General features: G+C 34.2%; 1 protein-coding gene and 1 pseudogene across 1 annotated transcript in view; one reads left to right on the top strand and one right to left on the bottom strand.

Moving 5' to 3' along the window:
• The window catches only part of Abcb7 (ATP binding cassette subfamily B member 7), a 104,820-nt gene that overhangs the window by 62,248 nt on the left and 16,302 nt on the right, over positions 1-26,270 (top strand). Inside the window, exons 5-12 of the mRNA XM_005337484.4 lie at positions 17,585-17,717; positions 18,552-18,820; positions 19,458-19,546; positions 19,639-19,726; positions 20,612-20,786; positions 21,658-21,815; positions 22,377-22,540; positions 22,697-22,826. Coding sequence (XP_005337541.1) covers positions 17,585-17,717; positions 18,552-18,820; positions 19,458-19,546; positions 19,639-19,726; positions 20,612-20,786; positions 21,658-21,815; positions 22,377-22,540; positions 22,697-22,826 — 1,206 coding nt within the window. The remainder of the gene's footprint in view (positions 1-17,584; positions 17,718-18,551; positions 18,821-19,457; positions 19,547-19,638; positions 19,727-20,611; positions 20,787-21,657; positions 21,816-22,376; positions 22,541-22,696; positions 22,827-26,270) is intronic.
• LOC101968278 (cyclin-dependent kinase 4 inhibitor D pseudogene) lies at positions 8,248-9,037 on the bottom strand (annotated as a pseudogene).

Genomic DNA, 26,270 nt, shown 5'->3' with positions numbered 1-26,270 from the left:
CTTTTCCCCAAATTCTTAACAACCAATGATCTTTTTAGTATCTCTCTAGTTTTTTCTTCACAAGAATGTCATATGGCTGGGATCTCATAGTATGTAACATTTTCCTGTTGGGTCTTTTCACTTAGTAATGTGCATTTCAGGTTCTTTCTTATCTTTTTGTGACTCAATAGCTCATTTCTTCTTATTGTGGAATAATATTCCATTGCCTGGCTGTAACAGGGTTATGTCTATCCAATCACCTGTTGAAGGACATTTTGGTTGCTTCCAGATTTGGAGCAATTATGAATAAAACTGCAAGAAACATTTGTGTGTAGAATTTTTGTGGATATGTTTTCAACTCATTTTTGTGAATACCAAGGAGTAAAATTGCTGGATTGTATCATATTTTTTTGTTGTTGTTGTTATGTTTTAAAACCTGCCAAACTGTCTTCCCTGTTAGCTGTACCATTACCAGTTATGAATGGAAGTTCCCATTGCTACATGACCTCACCACCATTCAGAATTGTGTTTTAGATTTTAGTTATTCTAATAGATGTGTAGTGTAATCTCATTTTTGTTTCTAATTTGCATTTGCCTAACTGACATTCATATTAAGCATTATTTCATATGCTCATTTGCCATCTTTGTATCTTCTTTGGTGAGATATCTACATCTTTTGGCTCATTTTAAAATAAGGATGTTTGTTTTCTTATTTTGGAGTTTTAAGTTTATTCATGCATTTTTGATGATAGGCATTTGTCAGATGTGTCTTTTGTAAATATTTTCTCCCAGTCTATTCACTTTCTTGATAATGTCTTTTGCAGAACAGAAATTTTTAATTTTTGTGAAGTCCAGCTTAGATTATTGAGTTTAGATCTTCTTTCCTAATATACACATTCAATTTCCTCTAAGAATAAGTTTCACAGCATCCAGAAAATTTTGTTAAGTTGTAATTTCATTTCTATATTGTTCAAAGCATTTTAACATTTCTCTTGAGACTTCTTTGACCCATTTACTATGTAGAAGTGTGCTGTTTAGTCTTTGGTATATGTTAGCTATTTTTCTGTTTATGATTTCTAATACCTCTGATTTTTAATAGCATTGATAGATGAGAGCTTTACTTTATGATATTGATGTATTTTTAAAATTTGGTAAGGTGTTTTGTAGCCTACAATGTGGTTTATATTGGTGAATGATCTGTGTGCTTGACAAGAATATGTATTCTGCTGTCATGGGATCAAGTATTCTGTATGTGTCATTTAGACTCATGATTGATAGTGTTCATTTCAACTATAGCCGTGCTGATTTTCTGCCTATTCTTTTTTTAAATTTATTAGTTCTAATCAGATATACATGGCAGTAGAAAGCTCCTCGATTCATTGTACACAAATGGAGCACAAATTTTCACTTCTCTGGTTGTGCATGAAGTAAAGCCACACCATTTGTGCAGTCATACATGTACCTAGGGTAATGAAGTCTGTCTTTCCTACCCTTTTGACTATTACTTCTGTCAATTACTCATGAAGGAGTGTTGAAATCTCCAATTATAATAGAGAATTCATTTATTTTTTCTTGCAGTTCATCAGTTTTTGCCTCGTGCATTTTGATATTTTGTTGTTAAAGTGCATATACAATACAATTGTTATATGCTTTAGGATAATTGGCCCCTCTGACATTACGTATTGCCCTCTATTATCCCATTTTATTTTTCTTGATTTGAAATTATCTTTGTCTGGAATCAATATACTTATTTCAGCTTTACTTTGATTAATGTTAGCATGGTACATATTTCTCCATCCATTTACTTTTTTATCAAATATTTTTAGTTGTAGACAGACATAATACCTTTATTTTATTTATTTATTTTTACTGAGCCACAACCCCAGCCCTCCATCCATTTACTTTTAATCCATTATGTCTTTGTGGTTCAGGTGGGCTCTATAATTGGGTTATTTTGGGTGGGAGGTACCAGGGATTGAACTCAGGAGCACTTAACCACTGAGCCACATCCCCAGTCCAATTTTGTATTTTATTAGAGACAGGGTCTCACTGAGTTGCTTAGCACCTCACTGTTGCTGAGGATTTCTTTGAACTCATGATCCTCCTGTCTTAGCCTCTCGAGCAGCTGGGATGACAGGTGTATGCCACCACGTATGGCCTATAATTTTTAAAAATTTGCCCTGGTAATCTGTCTTTTCATTGGTGTAGACTATTCACATTTTAAATGATTAATTGATATAGTTTTATTAATAGTATTGACCATATGTATAATTTCCTTGTATTCGTTGCCCTTGTTCTTTGGATTTAATTTTGTTTTCTTCCAAACTACTTCTGAAGTTGACCATTTGATGTGATTCTAATTTTTGTAATCTTTTAATATTTCAGTTACACTTAATTTTTTTTCTTGGTTGCAATATAGTTTGCAATATACATTTACAACTAACCTAAGTCTACTTTCACATAACATACTGCTGCATGGGTAGTGCACATAATAGTATTACTAGGTTAATCCTCCCATCACTTATAGATTGTTGTCATTCATTCCACTTATCTATAATTCTAATTACCCAATATATTGTTTTTGTTGTTATTTTGAATAGTCTGTCATCTGTTAGGTAAATTAAGAATAAAAATAAGTACTTTTACATTAAATTTTTCCCCTAACACTTCTTTTTATGTAGATCAAAGGTTTTATCTTTATCATTTTTATTCTCTTTGAAGAAATTTTAAACAGTTCTTGAAAGCCACATATACTGGCAATAATTTCCCTCAACTTTATTTTTAGAAGGTGTGTATTCTTAACTTTCAAAGGAAACTTTCACTGAGTACAAAATTCTAGGTCGGTGGTCTTTTCCCCTTTTAATAATTTAAATATTTCACTCCATTCTCTTCTTGCTTGCATGTTTCTGAAGAAAAGTCCAATGTTATTTTTGTCTTTGTTCTGTAGGAAAGGTGTTTTATCCTATAGATTCTTTTAAGATTCTTTGAATTTCTACAGTTTGAATATGATATGCCAAAATGTGTTATTTTTTCCCCCTGTTTGGTGTTCTTTGAGCTTCTTGCATGTGTGGTTTTGTGTCATTCATTTTGGAAAATTCTTAGTCATTATTCCTTCAAATATTTCTTCTGTTCCTTTTCTCTTTTCCTTCTACTATTCCCATTACATATATGTTATACCTTTTGTAATTGTCCCATAGTTCTTGCACATTCTTTTCTACTTTTTTTTCATTGCTTTTCCCTTTGTGAAATTTCTTTTGACATATATCTTCACGTTCACTGATTCCTTCCTTAGTGGTTGTGTTCTGTCTACCAATGAGCTAATCAAAAACATTCTTTAATTCTGTTACAGTATTTTTATTTTCTAGCATAACTTTTTGGTTCTTCCTTAGATATTCCCTTCTTTCTGCTTACATTACCCATCTGATTTTGCATGGTTTCTGCTCTTTCTATTAGCAACTTAGTCTTCATCATTTTAAATTCCTTACCTGATAATGCCAAAATCTGTGCTTTAACTGAGTCTGATTCTGATACTTACTTTGTCTATTCAAGTTATTTATTGTCTTTTTGCATATTGTAATTTTATTTTTTGAAATCTGGACATGATCTATTGAGTACAAGATACTGAGGTAAATAGGCTGTTAGTGTGAGATTTTGTGTTTATCAGGGTATAAGTTGACTGTGTTTAATGTTTGTTATAGCTGAATGTGTCAGGCTAAAATTTCCTCTAGTATCTGTTTTTTTGTCACCCCATTGTCTTTCTCTGGAGACTCCCTTTTAAATAGGTTCTGAGTCTTGTAGTCTTTTCAGTTGTGTAATTGCCTGTTATTATAGAGGAGCCCTATTGATGCGGAGCCTATTAAGTAGGTGAGAGGAATCCTTATATAATCATATAATTACATCTCAGAATTATCATGAGCATGTATCCCTAGGATATGAACCTCACAATTGCTTTCAGCTTTCCTTTCCTCATTTAGTAAGATAGGAATGCTAGAGGAGGTAGAGCTGAGTATTTTCCTTCTCCCAGGTTAGTTATACTCTGATAAAACTTAAGTTAGTTATGCTTTGGTAAAATAGTTTCTCTTGAGGGAAAGCCTTTGTTAATGAGAACAGAATACTCAGGTCATATTTTGAAACAATTATTTCCTCTCACCCTACTGTAAATAATGAGGGGATTTTTTTCCTCATATATCTATCCTTAGAACCTGGTGTGGCTACTGGAGATGCTGTGGTTGGATAAGTGTCCCCTAAAGGCCCAGGTATTAAAGACTTTCTCCCCAACCTTTGGCACTGTTGAGTAGGTGATAGAATGTTTCAGAGGCTGGGCCTACTGGGAGGTCTTCCAGTCATATGGGAGCATGCCCTTGAAGAGGGTATTGGAATCTTGGTCCCTATATCTCTCTTTGTGTCCTCCTGGTCTCCATGAGTTGAGCAGCTTGTTCCACTATGCACTTCCTGCCATGATGTACTACTTGACCACTGGCCCAAAAGCAATAGGGCCAACCACCTATAGACTGAAACCTCAAATCTGTGAGTCAAAATAAACTTTTCTTATTTTAAGTTGATTATCTCAAGTTTGCCATAGTAATGAAAAGCTGACTGTCACAGGAGGTAAAACTTATGAAAGTGGGGACCCCCAGGATTTTAATCTTTTGGACTAGTTCTTGCTCATTCTTTAGCAATTAATGTTCCTAACTTACCATTTGCTTGTTCCCCCAGCCATAACACCTTTTCCATGTAAACCATGATTCACCTAGTTTTGGGGATAGCAGTTTACCCTGTTACCTCAATTTTCTTTTAGCTTCAAAGAGGTATTTTCAGTTCAACATTTTTAAAATTATGAGCAGGGGAGTGATTTTTAAGCATTTTATATATCATACAGGCAATTGGAGTCCTACCTTGTAATAGACCTTAGCTGTGTACCAGTTATTCCAGATAAATGCTAATATTACATCAAATAAGATGTTGTGGTATAAGGCCATTTAAAAAAAATAATGAATCAACCAAACAAATTGTGTTACTTCTACTGGTTGCATTCAAAGTGTTCATTAAATATCAGTCTGATCCACTTTTCCCCTCTAAAGTTCTTATCTCTTAAAGGATTTATGTAAGAGGATTTATCTCTTAGATTTGATTAGTAGAGTTAAGACTCTAAACTCTTGCTCTTCCATGTTCTTTACTTTGCTTTCAGTTAGGTGTTCTTCAGCTGTGAAATAGATACAACAAATTTGTTTTATGGCTATGACCTCTAGGTTTTCAACTTGCTTACACATGTTTTAGGTGTCTGTTTTTTGACAATGACATATGGTCTCTTCTATTTATGTCTCAGTTTTGTCATGTTTATATTTTCCTAATTAAACTATCATGTTAAGTATAAACAATTAGTGGATTTCTTATAAATATTATATTATGTAACATTCTTGAATATGGACTCTTTGTTTTGTTATTTTTGTTGTTAAGTCATAATTCTTATTTCATCTTCTTGGAATCTATATTCAGATATGTTGCAAGGATTGGACTAAACAGGCTGTTTTCTGTTGTGGTTATTTTTAATATCCAAAATCAGCTTTAAGACAGAAAATTTTACTTATGTGATGGGACTCTTTTGTGGCATTTGCTTTATGACTCAGGCCTAATTTTTATGAATGAGTAACTTATAAGGTGTAAAAGAATTTCCATTTTCAGGTAATTATTTTCTTTTTGTTATTATTTTTCTCCTTTTAATGAGAATAGACTTAAGTTCTGTAAAGGTCCTACCACTACCTGATGATCTTTACAGCTCATGTAAGTGCCTTGTTCAGTTTTATTTTCTCTGTTTTGCCTTGCTAATCAAATCTCCTTTTAGAGTCTTTGGTCTTTATTTTCTTTCTTTCCTCCTGGTCCTTTTATGACTAGAGAAGCAATTAACAAGGTAAAAAATTCTCTTTTTCTTATTTAAATATATTCAGCCCTTCTTGGCAGCACTGCTATGGAGCCATTAGTTAACTGAGGCCACTCTGAAATTCAAAGACTCTGAAATTCCAGTCCCTGAAGACTCACTCTTTGAAGAATTAACCCATTACCACAAGAGTGGCCCTAATCCCTCTTAGCAACCCAATCACTGCTTAAATCACTGCCCATGTCCCAGTACCACCACAGTGGCAAACAAATGTCAGTATTATTTTTGGAGGGAACAAGCCATATTCAAACCATAGCATATGATGATTTTACTTTTTCCTTAAGTCTGTTCTTCAATCACTGTCCCAAACTATATATTTTTGTACTAAAAATTAAGTGAATTCAATTTCTTAGTGATACACAATCTCTGAGCATTCAAAAGTTTAGCAGATGAAATATGATTTAAATTAAGGTCTAGGAAAGAAAAAAGTTTGTAAGGATAAGTCATTTTATTTCTCTTGTACTTAATGTGTATGTTGCAGTTACAGATTAAATATACCTTTTGTAAAATGTTTAAAATCTAGTAAAAATAACCAATTTCTTAATTTTTAGGATGTGACATGGTATGAGGCTTCATATTGAGTTGATTTTGATTTTTATTTCTCTTGTACTTAATGTGTATGTTGCAGTTACAAATTAAATATACCTTTTGTCACATGTTTAAAATCTAGTAAAAATAACCAATTTCTTAATTTTTAGGAAGTGACATGATATGAGGCTTCATATTGAGTTGATTTTGATTGAAATACATTGTCCTATAGCTTTAGATAGTTAGCTCCTGTGCTAGGGAATCAGGTCTGTTGTAACCTGAGACACTGGCTTTGTTTGTTTTTAAATTAATTTTAATGAACATACAGTAAAATGAACTCTTTCTGGTATACAGTTCTCTGATTTTTAACACTTATATGTATTCATTTAATTGCAACTGCAGTTAGGATACAGAAAAGTTTCATCACCTCAAAATCTCCCGTGAGTTATCCTTCGTAGTCGTACTAAATGGTGGGAAACACTGATATGTCCTCTCAGTATAATTATTTTTATTTCGAACATATCATATATATTCATCCATTTTCTGTTGCTGTAATAAAATATGGAAGACTGAGTACTTTGTAAAGAAATTTTGTTTAGCTCACACTTCTGGAGATTCAAGAACATGTCACCAGCTCAACTCTGGTGAAGCCATCAAACTGCATCACAACATGATATATAGCATCAGGGCAGGAACACATGTCAAAAGGAGAGATCACATGGCAAGACAGGAAACCAGAGTTTCAGGGATGAGGTTTACTCTTTTTATAACTCACCATCTCAAGCACTAACTAGGGTTCTATGAAACTTAATTAATCTCTTCTGGCGGTAGTGCCTGATGCCCTAATTACCTCCCAGTAGGCCACATCTCTTAATGGTTCATCACCTCTCACCATCCCCACACTGGGAACCAAGTTTCCAACATATGAATGTTTGGAGGATACACTCAAACCATATCTGAACCACACCATCATATAAATGGAATCATGTCATATATGACCTTTTAAGCTGAATTCTCTCATTGAAAATAATGCCTCTGTCATTCACCCAAGTCACTGAGTATACCAGTCCATTTCTTTTTGTTGTTGAGTGGTATGAATAAATAGTTTGTTATCCATTCACCTATTCAAGGACATTTGGGTTCTTCCTACCATTTAGTGATTATAACTAGAACTGCTTTAAATACTCAGGTATAGGTTTTTATGTAACCCAACTTTCAGTTTTTTTAGAATAAATACCAAAGAGTGGAATGCTGGGTCATGCTAAGTATATTTTTAATTCTATAAGATGCTGCCAAGCTATTTTCCAGAGAAGCTCTTTTTATATTCCCATCAATAATGTGTGAGAGTTCCAGTTGCTTTGCTTCTTGGCTGCCAGCACTTGGTACTATCAGGCATGCAGTAGTATCTGGTGGTTTTAATTTACATCTCCCTTCTTAGGAAATTGGCTAATGGTATTGAATATTTTCATATGTGCTTAGTTGCCATCCAGATTTCCACTTTTGTGAAGTGTCTGTTCAAGTGTTTTGTCCGTTTTTTTTTTTCATGCACAAGTTTTAATTTAATGGGTAGAAACATTAAATTATCACACACAATTTTTTCCATAAAGCTTAATAAATAGAATCTCTTTTTTAAACGCTGTACAAGAGACTGGAAAACAAGCTTCCAACAAAATATCTTACTCATACTACCCTTTTATTGATTTGAAACACTTCCCTCCCTGCCCCCCATGTCCAAGACAGAGCTCACACTTCAGGGATCTCTCTGAGCACAGCTGGCCAAAGTCACCAGGAGCCTTGAGGCTGGGGCTTTAAGCGCTTTGCGCTTGGGTCTAGTCTGCAGCCCCAGTAGCCCGGGGTGCAGACAAAATGAACTGTTTCGGTGGCTGTTGACTATTGGAGCCCTTCTCTGTCCAACACACCAAAAGGGGTGAGAAAAACAAATGAGAAATGTCCCCCAAACACACACTCCCAAAAAAATCAACACCAATAAGCCACAAACTGGTTTTCCTCCCCCTTCTGTAAAGAGCAAGAAGAGTGAGGAGAGAAAGTGTTTCTTCCCTCCTCTTCTGATAGAACCTAGTGGGTTCTCTTGCTGGGTAGAGTGGCCCTGGCTCACAGTGGGATCACTGTGCACCCCTGCAGGATGTCCATGATGTCCTGAGACCCTCTCTGTCGTGCCAGCTCCAAGGATGTAAGCCCCCTGGCATCCCTGTGTTGAAGATCAGACTCAGGAGCCAGGAAGCTGACCACAGCACTGTGGCCCTCCTGCACAGCTAAATGGATGGGGAGCTCCCCAGTGCCATCAGGCGCGTTGACATCACCACCATGCTCCATGAGGACTTTCAGGGTATCCAGGAATCCAATGCGAGCTGCATCGTGGACTGGACTGGTACCTGAGGCATCCTGAACATTGGGGCTAGCACCTTGCTTCAGAAGTTCCAGAGTGATGGTGGGACTGCCAAACATCATGACCTGCAGAGCCGTTTTGCCGAAGCAATTCAGGGCGTCGGGGTGCACCAGCTCGCGGTACAGAAGGCGGCGCACCTACTGCACGTCGCCCCGGACCGCGACCAACGCGGACCTCTTCAAACAACATGTGGATACTGGTGGCCTTCCCTCCTCCATGACGGGCGGGATCTGTTCTCGTTTTTGTCTGTTTTTAATTGAGCTGTTTTGTTTTTCCTCTTGAGTTTAGGGAGTTTTTAATATAATCTGGGTAAAAGTTTTTTCTCAAATATTTGATTTGCAGATAGTCTTTCTATCCATAACTTGTTTTATTGCCTTATATGGAACAAGTGTTTTAAATTTTGATGAATTCCAGTTTATCATTTTTTTATTTATGTATTATGCTTTTGTTGTCATGCCTAAGAACTATCTGCCTAACTTGACATCATTGAGAATTTCTCCTGTTTTCTTCTAGAAGTTTAATATTTTTATCTTTTACATTTAGATCTGTATTCAGGTTGAATTCTTATATGAGGTTTAGGTGGAGGTTTATTTATTTTTGTTCTCTAATTGTTCCAACACCAAGGCTATCCTTTCCTCATTGAATTTCTTTTGTTCACTATTGATGGTACAACTAATTATTACAAATTCAGTAGCTCAAAACAATCCAGATTTATTAGTTTACATTTATGGAAATCAGAGGTCCAAAACTAGGTTTTACTAGGTCAAAATAAAGGCAGAGCTCTGCTCCATCCCAAGGCTCTCAGGGAGAATCCATTTCCTTGCTTTTTCCTGTTTCTAGAGTCTACTTGAATTTCATGGCTTGTGACCTCTTCCTTCATCTTCAAAGTCAGTAGCATCTTTAGTTTTTATCTCATTCTGACCCTTGTGCGTTCTTGGTCCCATCTGCTCTCATGACTTTGACCTTCTTGCCTCCCTAAGGATCTTTGTGATTATATTCAACCCATCAGAATAATTCAAGATACTTTTTCCTGTATTTCCCATTTTCTTCATCTGCAAAGTTCATTTTGTCATTTAAGCTATCATTTCTACAAACTCTAGAGAAAATATACATGGAATTCTTTGGGGAGCCATTATTTTTCTACTATAGTTATATGTGTGGGATCTTTTTCTGAAATCTATTCTATTTCATTGGTCTATGTGTCTCTTACTTTGCTAATACTACATTATCTTAATTCTTGTAGACTTATAGTAAGTCATAAAGCCAGTAGTATGATTATTTCAACTTCTTTTCTTCTCCAGTGGTTTTGATTATTTCAGTTCCTTACCTCTCTGTATAAATTTATCCATAGTTAACAAAGAAACCTAATGGTACTTTTAATGAAAATTTTTTAAAAATCTATGTACCAATTTGTGGAGAATTATTATCCTTACTTCATTATGTCTTCCACTGGATGAATGCCTTATGTCTCTCCATTTACTTATGTCTTCTTTGATCTATTTCATAAGCATTGGTAGCTTTCACACACAGACCCTGTTCTTGTTGGATTACACCAGTGGTTCCCAATCAGGGGTGATTTAGAACCCAAGGGAACATTTGGCAGTGTCTGGAGACTTTTTTTTTTTTTTTTTTTTTGGTCACAACTGGAGGAGGTAGGATATGTTTCTGAGATGTAGTGTATAGAAGTTAAAGACAATGCTAAATATCCTACAGAGGACAAAAATAGTTCCTCCCCTAAGAATGAGCAAATCAATAGTACAAGAGACTTTGAGTTAGGTTTATTCCTAAGGATTTCCATTTTGGGGGGATGGATAGGGAGGGATGTTGTAAATTGTTTTCTTTTCTGAATTTAGGTTTCTAATTGCACGCTGCTAGTATATGGGTACATTATTTATTGATTTATGTTGCTTATTTAATATGTTGGTAATTATAATAATATTATTGGTATATTTGAATTTAATTATACCATTTTCTTACTGTTTTTCTGCAAGATTATTCTTTATTTTGTTCCTGTTTCACCTTTCCTGTCATCTTTTATATTTGAGCAGGTTTCATCTCTAGTTCCATCTATGTTGTCATAAATGAGAGTATTCCATTGTGTACATGTATCACATTTTCTTTATCATAACTTGATAGGCACTTAGGTTATTTATGTTTCTTGGCTATTTTGAATAGTGATACAATGAACATGGGAGTTTAGTTATCACTTTTTAGTTATCACTTTTACACACACACACACACACACACACACACACACACACACACACACCTAGGAGAGGGATTGCTGTATCATGTGGTTATTCTACTTCTAATTTTTTGAGGAACTTTTATATTGTTTTTCATAATGATTGTACTAATTTACATTTCCATCAACAGTGTGCAAGAGTTCCCTTTCTCCACATCCTCATCAACCCTTGTTATCATTAATATTTTCAATATTAGCCATTATTACTGGGGTGAGGCGATATCTCATTGTGGGTTTTGGTTTACATTTCCCCAATAATTAGTGATATTGAGCCGTTTTAATATATCTGTTAGCCATTTGTATGCTTACTTTTGAGAAATATCTACTTAGATCTATTGCCCATTTTTAATCATTTTATTTGTATTTTCCTATTGAATTTTTGGAGTGCTGTATATACGTTCTTGATATTGACCCTGGTCAGATATATAGTTTGCAAATATTTTCTCCCACTCTGTAGGTCGTCTTTCCATTATATTGTTTCCTTTGCTATGCAGAGGCTTTGTAGTTGGATATAATCTCATTTGTCTATTTTGGCTTTTGTTTTCTGTGATTTTGGCATTTTGTCTAAAACAAATCCTTGTCCATTCCAGTGTCCCAAAGTGTTTAACCTTTGTTTTCTTCTAGTAGTATCATAGTTTCAGGTCTTAACGTTTTAAGTCTCCTATCCATTTTCAGTTTATTTCTTTTTACAGTACTGAAGATTGAACCCAGGATCTTGTACATGCTAGCCAAGAACTCTACCACTGAGCTATGCCCTCACCCCTGTTTTGAGTTGACTTTTGTAACTGGTAAGAACTAGGGTTCTAGCTTCATTCTTCTGCATATAGATATCCAGTATATAGTAGATATCCATTGTTTTCTTAGTACCTTGTTGAAAATCAGTTGGCTGTAGATGGCATGGGTTTATGTCTAGAGGTTCAGTTTTATTCCATTGATCTGTGTGTTTGTTTTTATGGCACTGTTGTGCTATTTTACTTACTATGGTTTGTAGTATATTTTGAAAGTTGGCTAGTGTAATGTCTCCTGCTGCGTTCTTTTTGCCAAATTAGGAAGTAGAATGATGCTGATAACTCTTCTCTGGCCTTTCCATTTCTCCATGGAGCCTAATCCATTGAGTTTTTATATTTTAGTCATTATATTTTTTAGTTACAAAGTTTTCATTTGTTCTCCTTATATTTGTTGAGACATTTATTATTTTCATTTGTTCCAAGCACATTCATAATGTTCCTTGAAGCACTTAAACTGTTACTCTGAAATATTTGTCAGATAGTTCTAACATTGTGTCATCCTGATGTTAGTGTCTGTCGATTTTCTTATTCAAATTGGTATCTTCGTGGTTCTTGATACGATAGTTGATTCTTTATTCAAACCTGGACATTTAGGTTATTACGTTGTAGAGCTCTGGACCTTATTTAAATCTTCTGTTTAGTACGCCTCCTATAATACCACTTTCCTGGAGCAGTGGTGTTGCTTCATTAGTGCTGGAGAGGGTAAAAGTGCAGGTTCCTACTTTAGCTTTTTTGACTCCTGAGAGATGGAACTCCTCTTTTCTGTTAAGTTGGGTGACAGTTCAGGCTTCTTATCAGAATGAAAGTCAAGGGAGAAAATATTTGCAGATCACATATCTAATAATGATTTTTATACTAGTATCCATAAAGAATTCTTAAAACTCAGTAGTAGAAAAACAATCTAGTTATAATATGTACAAAAGACACAGATATTTCAACAAAGAGGAGAAACAAATGGCCAATAAGTACATTAAAAGATATTCATTGCCATTTGGGAAAATCAAAGTAAAACCACAGGGAGCTATTACTACACACCTACTACAATAGTTTCAGAAAAGAAAAAATAGTGATAATGTCAAATGTTGATGAGGATGAAGAGGAACTGAGTCACTTATGCTTTGCCAGTTATTATAAAATGGTACACTCTGGAAAGAGTATGGCAGTTCTAAAAAGTTCTACATAGATTTAGTAGTTGAACTCCAGTACATTTATCTCAGAGAAATGAAAATTTATGTCCATCCATATGAGAATGTTCAAATATCTTTAACCACAATACTCCCAAAATTGAAACCACCAAAATTCCTTTATGGGTGAATGGTTGAACAAATTCTGATACATCCATGGATTAATGCTCAGCAATAAAAAAGGATGGTCCTTTGATATGTGTAGCAACCTCGATGAACCTCCAAAACATTATTGTAAGGGAAACAAAAGCCAATCTCAAAAGGTTATGTATTGTCTGATTCCCAAACCATAGAGATCAAGAACAAATTAGTGATTGCTAGGGTACAGGGACTAGAGTGGAACAGGTGGGGTGGGAGTGAATACAAAGATGAATCAAAATCTGTTTTTCTGTGGTGGTGAAATAGTTCTATATCTTGATTGTAGTGGTAGTTACATGAATCTAAACATGAGATAACATTGCATAGAGCCAAATAGACAAATATACATACACATGAGAACATGTTAAAAATTTTGAAAAGTAGATAAGTTCTATAGTTTTCTTAACAGTAATACACCAGTGTTAACTTCCTGATTTTGATATTGAATGACAGCTATAGAAGACATCATTAGGAGATGCAAGGTTATGAATACATGGATCTCTTTGTTCCATTTCTCCAAGTTCCTGTGAATCTAATTACTTCAAAATAAGAGGTTTTAAAAGAGATTCTCTTTTGAGATGGTTTAAGTCTGGTTCTGCTGAAGGTGGAATATTAGGGAAAATCGGTATTTGTCACATCATACCCTCAGCATATCAGAAGGCCAAAGAAATCTACACATGGCTGGTAATGAAAATATTTACAAATAATATAATGCCTTCTATTTTATTAGTGCATTTCTTTCCTTTTTAAAATTATTTTAATGGGAAAACCAACAGTATTCAGTGATAATTAGAGGTAGTACCATGTTCTTCGCACTCTGCTAATAACTACAATTTTTCTGCCAATAACTCACAGGATAGATGATGTTCACATATTCTGCATTTTTAAAAGGATGTTCCCAAACTTGACCAAACCCCAAAACATTTTCAAGAAAGTAAAATAGCATCACCTTAATGGTGATACATAACTTTCAGTCCTCACTCATTGTAGCTGTGGTGAAGATACAATAAGCTATGAGTTAGAAAAATTGCATAGTTTACATCTGTAGCCAATTTAAATGGGACACTTAAAAGTGTCCAGTTTACCGTGGAAAAGAAACTAAATATATAGTTCCTGCCTTGTAAGCTGCTAATATAGGTATGACATACAAGAAAAAGATTCTGACTTCAAGTATCAGACCTGAATTTTAATCTTAGCTCTGCTGCTCAACCAGACAAATCATTAAACCTTGTGGAACCTGAGTTTCCTCAACTATAATGATAATACCCATTTCATAGAATTGTTATTTGTTTCAGTCCTCACTTTTATGAATGGCACTTAGTATCATAGCTGACTCAAAGCTGTTGTTCACTAAATGTTTTGTCACAGGTTTGTATATGGATTAAGAAGACAGTATATATGTACATATGTAAAGTAAATGAGAAATATAAAAGTGATATCAAGTGTGTGGATTAAAGATTAGTTCCCAGGATGTAGGCTCCCTGTTTATCTCTCTTATTGTTTCTTTTGCTGAGAAAAAACTTTTTAGTTTGAGTAAGTCCCATTTGTTGATTCTAGTTGTTAACTCTTGCGCTATGGGTGTCCTATTGAGGAATTTGGGGCCCGATCCCACAGTATGTAGATCATAACCAACTTTTTCTTCTATCGGATGCTGTGTCTCTGATTTAATATCAGATAGAGCCCTAATAACCAGAATATACAAAGAACTCAAAAAATTAGACAATAAGATAACAAATAACCCAATCAATAAATGAGCCAAGGACCTGAACAGACACTTCTCAGAGGAGGACATACAATCAATCAATAAGTACATGAAAAAATGCTCACCATCGCTAGCAGTCAGAGAAATGCAAATCAAAACTACCCTAAGATACCATCTCACTCCAGTAAGATTGGCAGCCATCAGGAAGTCAAACAACAATAAGTGCTGGAGAGGATGCGGAGAAAAGGGCACTCTTGTTCATTGCTGGTGGGACTGCAAATTGGTGCAGCCAATTTGGAAAGCAGTATGGAGATTTCTTGGAAAGCTGGGAATGGAACCACCATTTGACCCAGCTATTCCCCTTCTCGGTCTAGTCCCTAAAGACCTAATAAGAGCATGCTATAGGGACACTGCTACATCGATGTTCATAGCAGCACAATTCACGATAGCAAGAGGGTGGAATCAGCCTAGATGCCCTTCAATAGATGAATGGATAAAAAAAATGTGGCATTTATACACAATGTAGTATTACTCTGCATTAAAAAATGACAAAATCATAGAATTTGGAGGGAAATGGATGGCATTAGAGCAGATTATGCTAAGTGAAGCTAGTCAATCGTTAAAAAACAAATACCAAATGACCCCTTTGATATAAGGGGAGTAAACAAGGACAGGGTAGGGACGAAGAGCTTGAGAAGAAGATTTACATTAAACAGGGATGAGAGGTGGGAGGGAAAGGGAGTGAGAAGGGAAATCGCATGGAAATGGAAGGCGATCCTCAGGGTTATACAAAATGATATATAAGAGGAAAGGAGGGGTAAGACAAGATAATACAAATGGAAGAAATGATTTACAGTAGAAGGGGTAGAGAGAGAAAAGGGGAGGGGAGGGGAGGGGAGGGGAGGGGAGGGGAGGGGAGGGGGGATAGTAGAGAATAGGACTGACAGCAGAATACATCAGACACTAGAAAGGCAATATGTCAATCAATGGAAGGGTAACTGATGTGATACAGCAGTCTGTATATGGGGTAAAGTTGGGAGTTCATAACCCGCTTGAATCAAACTGTGAAATATGTATTAAGAACTATGTAATGTTTTGAACGACCAACAATAAAAAAAAATAAAAGTGATATCAAGGCATAAACTGTAAAAAAAAAAGAGAAGGATTGGGAAATGCAGAAGGTCAAATTGACTGCAGATATCAGAGAAGTCATTACGAAAGAACTAGAATTCAAATTGGGCTTTGAAGAGTGAAGAGGTAGAGAGGAGGAGACCATTTCAAGACAAACAAGAGCCTAAGCTTAGATGGCTATAAGAAAATCAGAATTGAGAAATTTATTTTTGGGGACTTCCCATGTATTCTATATTAGATTATATTTTGGAAGTTAAAAACCTTGAAGTTTTAAGCAGTTTCTCTCATGTTACATTCTGAAAAGCTTTCCAACAGCTGTGTGTATTTCAACATTATTGTTGAATGTTAGAACACCTGCTTGGTTGCAAAGAACTCTTGTATACTTTCAAATGTTGCTTGGTAAGATTTACATAACTTCTATCAGTTGTAGCTAAACTTAGACTTGTTGCCTATAAATCACTATATTTAACAAAGATGGGGATAGCACAATACTGGAACAAGAGCTGGAATATCCATGTTTTTATTTAGCCTTATAGAATTGTTTTCACTTGTTACTAAAGAAAGTTTTGGCAGGCTAACAAATTTTGTGTTCCTAAATGGTGGTTGATGTTTTAGACACTATAATTCTGCAGAAAGTGTAGAACATGAATGATTAAATATTTGCTCTGAATAAATGAAAGCATTGAAACGTTTAAGTTTTTAGGTTTTATTTTGGTATATTTTCATGGAGATGTACTTTGGTTAATGAAAACTTAGTTTGGCATTCAGTGGGTTTTGCTTTTATGGTATTAGAGCAAAGGATCTTTTGGGGGCAAATAAATCTACACATATTTTTAAAAATAATGAATCAGCCACAGATACTTGTACTATATCAGCTTTTGAGGTCCTTTTTGCTATATAATTTCAGTTTTTACCATTTTCATGGTGAAAAAATTCATCTTTAAAATGTGAATTGAATATTTACTATATACAAAGCATTATACTCAGCATGGGTAAGACCAAAAAGTAATGAGATACAGACCCTCAAATTTACAGTAGGAGCGGCTGGGGTTGTAGCTCAGTGGTAGAGCACTTGCCTCACACATGTGAGGCACTGGGTTTGATCCTCGGTACCACATAAAAATAGATAAATAAATGATAGATTGATAAAAATAAAGATATTTAAAATTTTTATAGGAGAAAAGCAAAATGTGTACCCAAACAAATAAATATATAGCAGTTTGGCACTAAGTTCTATGAGCTCTGTAGAATTTCAGATGGCAGAAAGCACATTTTTGAGTGACCAATCAAGTATCATTCCATGGAAGCAGGAGCATTAGACAAATTCACATAGCTTGTAAATGAACATTAACATGGTACTGTGATATAAAAATCTTAAAATGATAGCTCTCCTAATGCCAAAGATTTTATCTTTACAAATTGGGGAAATCATTCCAATACCAGCAAATGGTTAATTTCTGAACATTTCCATAAGTATTAATTAAGTTTGTACTTTTACAAATAATTATTTTATGTATGGTGGATAATGGATGTTTTTATATTTTTAGGCCATGAATATTGTGGTTCCCTTCATGTTTAAATATGCTGTAGACAGCCTCAACCAGATGTCGGGAAACATGCTGAACCTGAGTGATGCACCAAATACAGTTGCAACCATGGCAACAGCAGTTCTGATTGGTTGTATGTGTGATTCTTTAATCTGTCTACAGGTGTTGACTTTCTTCAAGAAGGGTTCATCATATTTGAGCAGATGACCTTTTCACCACAAACACAACTTAGTATTTTGGATGTTTATTATTTTATGTGAGATTTTCTATATATGATTTTTAGAATTTCTTTGTATGGTATACTTTGCAAAAGTCTATGATAATAGTGGCATTCTCTACATTCTAGAAAATAATAATATTAAATAGGACATTAAATTTATAACAACCATTTTAATAGGCTTTTTATAAATACCTTTTCAATAAGGGCAGTTATTTTCTTGCTATTGTTAGCTATTAAAGAAAAAATAGGTAAATAATGATAGATATGTAAATAAACTTAGTAGTTATGACACAAATGTAAAATTTTTAAAAACAGTATGAATCCCATGTGGTTCCATGCATTAGAAAGGAGATTTTATGAGATATGAGTAGGAGCATGCTTTTAGTTAAAACACTTGAATTTTCAGGATCTTATTTTTATTATTTGCTATTTCAGAGAATTGAACTAGATCAAAAACCTTAACAGATATTGTACATGTATCCATAATAAGGCCATATGGTCTATTATTTATTGAGAGTATTTTAATGGGAAAAATCAGCCTCTGAAATCTGGGGGAAAATAACACCAGGAGAGATTCATCGTGCCGGAAAAGTTAGTACTCTATAGGATAAAGGATTTCTAGGTTTCTTTTAGTATAAATATTCTGTGATATATTTGTTGATTGAGTATTCACTGTACAAACATTTTTTTCAATCCCTTGATTCTAATGTTTTAACACCTCATTTTTTCTTTATAATGTATTACTAGATGGTGTATCAAGAGCTGGAGCTGCCTTGTTTAATGAAGTTCGAAATGCAGTATTTGGAAAAGTAGCCCAAAATTCAATTCGAAGAATAGCCAAAAATGTCTTTCTCCATCTTCACAACCTGGATCTGGGTTTCCACCTAAGCAGACAAACAGGAGCTTTATCTAAGGCTATTGACAGAGGGACAAGGGGTATCAGTTTTGTCCTGAGTGCTTTGGTATTTAATCTTCTCCCCATCATGTTTGAAGTGACACTTGTCAGTAGTATTTTGGTAAGTAAAACAGTCTTTATAGCAAGTTTTTATCTTATTAGTTTTCTCATTGGCAGCTACTGAATATTTGAAGCTGCTGTACTATTGCTTGCCCATGGTTTTGAAAATTAAATTCAGAAAGAAAGATTATGCAGTTTGTTTAATTATTTTGCCACAAGCTTTCAAGGGCTGTCCAAGCTCTTTACATGTTGTTATTGTTTAGAACTGTTTAATCCTACAAATAGACCATTAATTAGCTAGTGTTTGTGAAGTGTTTTTTAACAGATTTTTATATATGGCATCAGATTGATATGCTCAGAGTATCTAGGTTGCTATTCACCATTCATAAAATTTAAGACAATTTCATCTTTTATACTTAAAATATGTATACATGTACAGTTTTTGTTCCTCTTCAAGCTTATTGTACTATTTTAGTATTAGCATTTGATGACTGTATAAATGTGGCAAGTGAAATTTGGCTTTCTTTCCTTGTTACCCAAAGTAGATTGTCTAAGGTTTTTCACCAGTTATTGTCATATATACTTCCTACCTTAATATTTTTAATTAATATCTTGTGACCGAGATTTGCTGTTAGATCATATACACTGTTTGACAAGAATAATAATTGTTTCTCATTTCTTCTCTTGAACTTTTCCAGTATTACAAATGTGGTGCCCAGTTTGCTTTGGTAACCCTAGGAACACTTGGTGCATACACAGCATTCACAGTTGCAGTCACACGGTGGAGGTATGGTATTCCTCAGGGCCCAGTCAAAGTCCAGAAATTAGCGATGCTTTTGTAACATACATTTCATGCCTGTGCAAATCTTTGTCTTACAGAACTAGATTTAGAATAGAAATGAACAAAGCGGATAATGATGCAGGTAATGCTGCTATAGACTCACTGCTGAATTATGAAACTGTGAAGGTAATGTGTTTAATTGTACTTTCCTCTGCCTTTCATACTGCATCAAGATTTGTTCTGCCATTTAATTTAATAGGTGCAATAAGTGAGAGCTTTGTGTTAGGATAAGGATAGGATCTCTAGGTTATGGAATAATACTAAGTTTTTCTTCTGTTTTAGACATTGCCCTTTATTTTTACCTGTTTTTATTTAGCAGCATCAGAATTTTACTTTCTGAATTAATTATAATGATCATAAATATATTGTTAACATCTTGATTCAGAATGAACATTAAGATAATTAGCTGGCATGTAAGTGCTTAACCCTTTTTGTATCTCTTAGGGTACCTAGCATAGTGATTTTCATTCATTCTTTCACTTATTTGTTCATTTTTCCATTTAACAAATAGTTACTGAATTTCTCTTATATGTAAAGCATTATGCTAAGTGAGGAGAGGGTAGTAAAAAATGATTATCATGTAATCCCTTCCCTCCCAGAATTTTATGATATACCAAAAGTAGAAGAGTTAAAGTAAGCATGCAGATGACGAACAGAAAGACATAATTTGTAGCAAAGGGAACTGCCAATTCTGAGTCTCAGAGGATCTGGGGCAAGTTTCCTGAAGGAAGTGTCATTGATCTAACTAAATTTAGATCTGGGTTCACATTAGGTATGTATTCAGTAAATGTTTACTGGATGAATTTTGTGAACTTTTATAATACAACTTATCATAGAAAACTGCAGGAGTACCATAGTCCAGTGTATCGAAAGTAAGTTTGTAAAATGAAGTCTGTACTACAAGATTGTATCCAGATATGAAGTCAGGTGGAACCTATACTAATCACTTAAAAAAAAAGAATACATACCTGTTATACTTGTCCATAGTTACTGTTTCTATGTATTTTGCAGTATTTTAATAATGAAAAATATGAAGCACAGAGATATGATGGATTTTTGAAGACATATGAGACTGCTTCATTGAAAAGTACCTCTACTCTGGCTATGCTGAACTTTGGCCAAAGTGCTATTTTCAGTGTTGGCTTAACAGCTATAATGGTGCTTGCCAGTCAGGGAATTGTGGCAGGTAATGCATCTGTAGTTATCACATTTTATAGACTATATTAAACTTAACTTTTGTAACTAAGATTAATGAAAAGAAGTGTATATTTGTCTTAGTTATAAAGGGTGTTCAATAAAGTACTTTAGCACTTTTGTAATGGTTTCCTTTTGTATCAGAATGTGTGTTCTTGATTGATCATCTCTTCTTTTTGTTTAGCACTGGCTCTCTCATTGATTGGGATTACTGTTTCTACATTTTATGGGTCTACAACCTGAATCTTTGAGGAGCAAGTTTGTTTTAGTGTTCAGTATTTCTGGTTTCACTTATAGACCTGGAAATCAAAGTCATTAGTTCAGTGTTTAGTCCAAAGGATTAAAAGGGAAAAACATCTTGCTTGTAGAATTACCATAACCTTATAATCTTTTATTAATATTTTCATTTCTATAACTTCAAAAGTAATATGTCTGTACGTCTTGTGTAACCCCCCCAATTAGAATTCATTCATGCTGAAATTAATATGAGATTTAATATTCTCAGTCATGGTATATCCATTAGCTTCAATTTTTGAATGTATACTACAAAGAAACAATTGCTTATGTTTTAGAGAAGAAAGATTTTTTAACCTTCCATTTCTATCCTTAATTAAACAATTTTTTTGTGTGTATTATAGTGTGTAGATGGACTTTCCCATTGCACTTAATATATACCAAGTTCCCGGTATTATCTAAATCATGGATTTGAATGCTTTGAAATTGAAACAGCCTAAGAGTTGTTGATTATATATATTTTACACTGGATTTCATATTAATAGGCTATAAAATTCTCTTTAAACAGGGAAAATTTATGACTCTCATCTAAAATATCTTTTTTTCCCTTCTGCCATTTGCATATTAAGGTACCCTTACTGTTGGAGATCTAGTAATGGTGAATGGACTGCTTTTTCAGCTTTCATTACCCCTTAACTTTCTGGGAACTGTATATAGAGAGACTAGACAAGCACTCATAGATATGAATACCTTGTTTACTCTACTCAAGGTAGACACCCGAATTAAAGTAAGTAATCTATTTAGTACCTTTTCAAAAATACATGAGCATCATCTCATTATTATTGGATTATTCTAGGGGAATACTCTTATCATGTTAGCATACTAATTTCTCTCTTGCAAGAATTGGGGCTGTCAAGTGTACTAAGAGATTGTTATAGATTTCATTTCTATGTTTAAAAACAATGTTAGGAAAAAATTTTATATCTAGAAACTAAATTTTATTAAATTATTCCTACTTATACTGGATTTACATTTGCTAATAATGCTGCAGAATATATGATTGCCTCTCCTCACATCCTTCAGCCCTTTACTTCCCTGCTAACCCTCCCCCACCCCCTGCAAAAGTTGTCCAGCAGCCAAACCATTCATGATTTTTTTTTAACCTTAGCAGTGAGGAGTAAAAAACACGAATCTTTAAAAGCATGCTTGGAAGTGCTCTAATTCCACTTTCATAAACCTCCTCCTTCCCCATTATTTTCCTTTTATCTCTCTGTTAAAAAAAAATAATGGTATAGCTGTACTCTAAGGTAGTATGTAAAGTGTTGTTTTTTTTCCTCTTCCCTGTTAGGACAAAGTGATGGCATCTCCCCTTCAGATCACCCCACAGACAGCTACGGTGGCCTTTGATAATGTGCATTTTGAATATATTGAAGGACAGAAAGTCCTTAGTGGAGTATCTTTTGAAGTCCCTGCAGGAAAGAAAGTGGCCATTGTAGGAGGTAGTGGGTCAGGGTGGGTAATTTAGTTATTTATAAAATTCTTCATTACTGATTGAAAATTCTGAATGTGATTTTATTCTTATCCTAATGAATTGATTACTGTGGTTTAAAATTAGGGTTTCCTGATGCCAATAGAAGCTAAATGACCTCTCCTTGTCTCCAATTTCAGGAAAAGCACAATAGTGAGGCTGTTGTTTCGCTTCTATGAACCTCAAAAAGGTAGCATTTACCTTGCTGGTCAAAATATACAAGATGTAAGCCTGGAAAGCCTTCGGAGGGCAGTGGGAGTAGTACCACAGGTACTTAAAAACAGAAAAATAAAATTTTTGGAAGACTTATTGGGTTGATGGTTATGTAAACTATAATAATTTGAATCTGAGGAGTCAGCATATGCTAATTAAGTGGGGAGTGTTAGGTCCTACAGTTGAACTTCTTTTTTAAAAAATTTTATTAGTGCATTAAAGTTACACAAATATTGGGGTTCATTTTGACATCATTATACAAGCATGAAATATAATTTGCTCCAATTTAGTCCCCAGTACCTTCCTTTCCTCCTTCCTTCCCTGTTTCTTTTCTTGTATTCTACCATTCTTCTATTTATTTATAGTTTTTAAAAAATAGTTCATTATAAATCTACATAAAGCTGAAATTCACCATGGTATATTCAAATATGTACATAGGACAGTTTAGTCAGTTTTATTCTACCATCCTCACTTTTCCAATCCCTCCTCTCTTCCCCTCAAACTCGTTCCTGTACTCCACTGATCCCTCTTCTATTTTCATGAAATTTCCTCCATTTTTCCCCTTATTTTAGTCTGGGTTCTGCATTTGAGAGAAAACATTCAAACCTTGATTTTTTGAGTCAGGTTTATTTCACTTAGCATGCTAATCTCCAGTTGCAACTACTTACCAGGAATTGCCACAGTTCATTCTTCTTTATGGCTGAGTAGAACTCCATTGTGTGTGTGTATGCATATGTGCGTGTGTGTGTATGCGTACGTGCGTGTGTGTTTGTGTATGTGTGTTTGTGTATGTGTGTTTGTGTGTATGTGTGTACCACATTTTCTTTATCCATTCATCTGTTCACCAGTATCTGGGCTGGTTTCATAACTTGGCTATTGTCAGTTGTACTGCTATAAAGATGGGTTTAGTTGTATTTTATAGTATGCTGATTTTAGGTCTTTGGGATAAATATTGAGGAATGGGATAGGTGGGTCATGTGGTGATTCCATTCTTAGTTGAAATCACCATTCTTAGTTGTGAGGAATCATCCTACTGCTTTCCAAAGTAGTTTTACTAACCCTCCAACAATGTATGAATGCACCTTTTCCCCCTACAATCTCCACAGCATTTATTTGTGTTCTTGATAATTACCATTCTGACTTAGATAAGTTGAAATCTTAGTGTAGTTTGTATTTGCATTTCCCTGATTGCTAGGGATGTTGAACATTTTTCATATATTTGTTGGCTATTTGTGTTTCCTCTTTGAAGAGATGTCTGTTGAAATATGTTGCCTGTTTATTGATAGGATTTTTTTGATGTTGAGCTTTTTGAGTTTTTAATTTATTCTGGATATTAATCCCCCAAGAAGCAGGTGACAAAGATCTTCTGCCATTCTGTAGGATCTTTCTACAGGTGAACTTCTGTTACCAAAAATAACATTTAACAAAAGCATAGGAAAAAAAAAACTTGAATGGGAAATCTGCATGATGGGAAAATTACTAAGCCCTAGAATGGCACAGAATAAAGTCAAGCTGACCTAGATTCTAATGCCAGTTTTAAACCTCATTAGTTCTATAACCCTGGATCTCAGTTTCCTCATCTCTAAAGTAAGGATACCTTTTATCTTACAGGATAGGATGATTGTTACACATTAGAGATAGTATGTGTAAAGTACCAAGCACAATATCTATCACAAGATTGTTCAGCAAAGGAAAACTATTATTATAATTTTGAACAGCTTTTAATATAATGAATTTATAATTACAGAGCAGTTCAACTGCTAGTTTGCATCATGTCTTGAACACTACTGCCCTTAGTACCAAGCACAGTGCCTGACCCATAGTAAGCATTTAATAAATATTTGCTGAGTGACTTTGTGAGAAAATAAATTCAAAATAATAGATAAATTTAAAAGGATGTGAGAGTTTTCTGATGTTGAAAGCACATGGAGAGACTTGGGGATTAGTTGCAGCTAGCAATTTCATAAAGTTGATTCCTGAAACTGGAATAAAATCCCTGAGAGAACAGATCAAAATATGGAAAAGAGGGAGGGGGAAATTGTAATAAAGTGATTAGAGTAGGATATGTATCTTGTAAAAAGTCCCCAAGTAATCTAACACAGGACAGTCTTTTCTGTCCTCTCTTTTAATGAGAATTCCAGATTTTAAGTGAGTATAAGTCACTTAGGGAGATGATTGAAATTTCACTTCTTCACACACCCTAGTTGTGATTCTAGAGGGGCCCAGAAACCTGCATTTTTTAATATGTATCCTGCGTGATTCTGATAAATGGTATGTAGATCTGCTGAGAAACACTGTTTGTCAAGTGATCTAGATTCTGGACTAACTATATAGGGTTCAATATTCTCATTCATATAACTAAATTCCTGCCATTCTCTTGGGCTATTTAATGTTTACCCTCATTCTTTTGAGAAATAAAATACTTCATTCACAAAAGAAAAAATATACTGTCAATAAACAAAAGAAAAGTTACTTATTCTAATAAGAGGCTTTATACATGTAAATTAAATGAATAATGGTTTTTTTTTACCTATTAGATTAACAAGGATTTGGAAATTCATTACATTCAGTTTGTATAAACTGCAGAAAGATAAGTAGTGGTATAACGGGAACAGTAGGAGGGAGGAGAGAAGAGAAAGGGGAAGTACTGGGGCCTGAATTAGAGAAAATTATATAGATAATAAAATGGTTACTGTAGTGAAGTAACATCTCACATAGTTACTCATTTATTGTATGTGGCAAGAGCAGGTGAAATCTCATTTAGCAAGTCATGAAAAAAAGTCCAATAGTTAATTAATATTTTTTTACCTTTATTTTCTGTTTTCAGATTTTTACTATTAACTTTTTCAGAATATGGTACTTTGTATATATACAATTTTGAACTTTTTGGATACCATTCCAATATGAGAACTTTTTATTGTCAAATAATATTGTTATTATTTAAAATTATATCTGAAATTCTGAGTGTGATTTTGATGTCAAAGAAGATTTTAATTGTATATCCTGGTTCATGTGAACTAATGGCATCATTTTATTTCACCTTACTAACTATAGCCTTTCACCTACTTGAAGACTGAAAGAAAAATGTGAGATGAATGTTCACTTTAAGTAAATCAGCGTTACTTAATATATTACACATATGTGAAAAAATTCTTTTTTTCTGTACTTCAAGTCCAGTGTCAAAGCTTCCTAGAAATATAGAAAAACATATTCTACCTCATTAGTAATTAAGGAAGTGCTCATTTAAACAGCATTCTACCTCTAGAAATAACAGCAACTTAAAATTAATATGCAAGATTGCTAAAGATATGGGGATTTGACAACCTCATACTCTATTGATTAAAGTATACTCAGATGCACAGTCATATATATAATGATTAATGTCAATCAGTAGGAAAATAGATAAATTATGGTATGTCCATAGTCTAAAATATACAATTAGTAAAAAGAATGAAGTAGACTTCTTTTATTAACTTGGAAAATCTCCAGGATATGTTAAGT

Source organism: Ictidomys tridecemlineatus, chromosome X, assembly GCF_052094955.1.
Source record: "Ictidomys tridecemlineatus isolate mIctTri1 chromosome X, mIctTri1.hap1, whole genome shotgun sequence".
Classification (NCBI taxonomy): domain Eukaryota; kingdom Metazoa; phylum Chordata; class Mammalia; order Rodentia; family Sciuridae; genus Ictidomys; species Ictidomys tridecemlineatus.
Note: the sequence above shows the minus strand (reverse complement) of the source record. Positions and strands in the feature narration are given on the sequence as shown.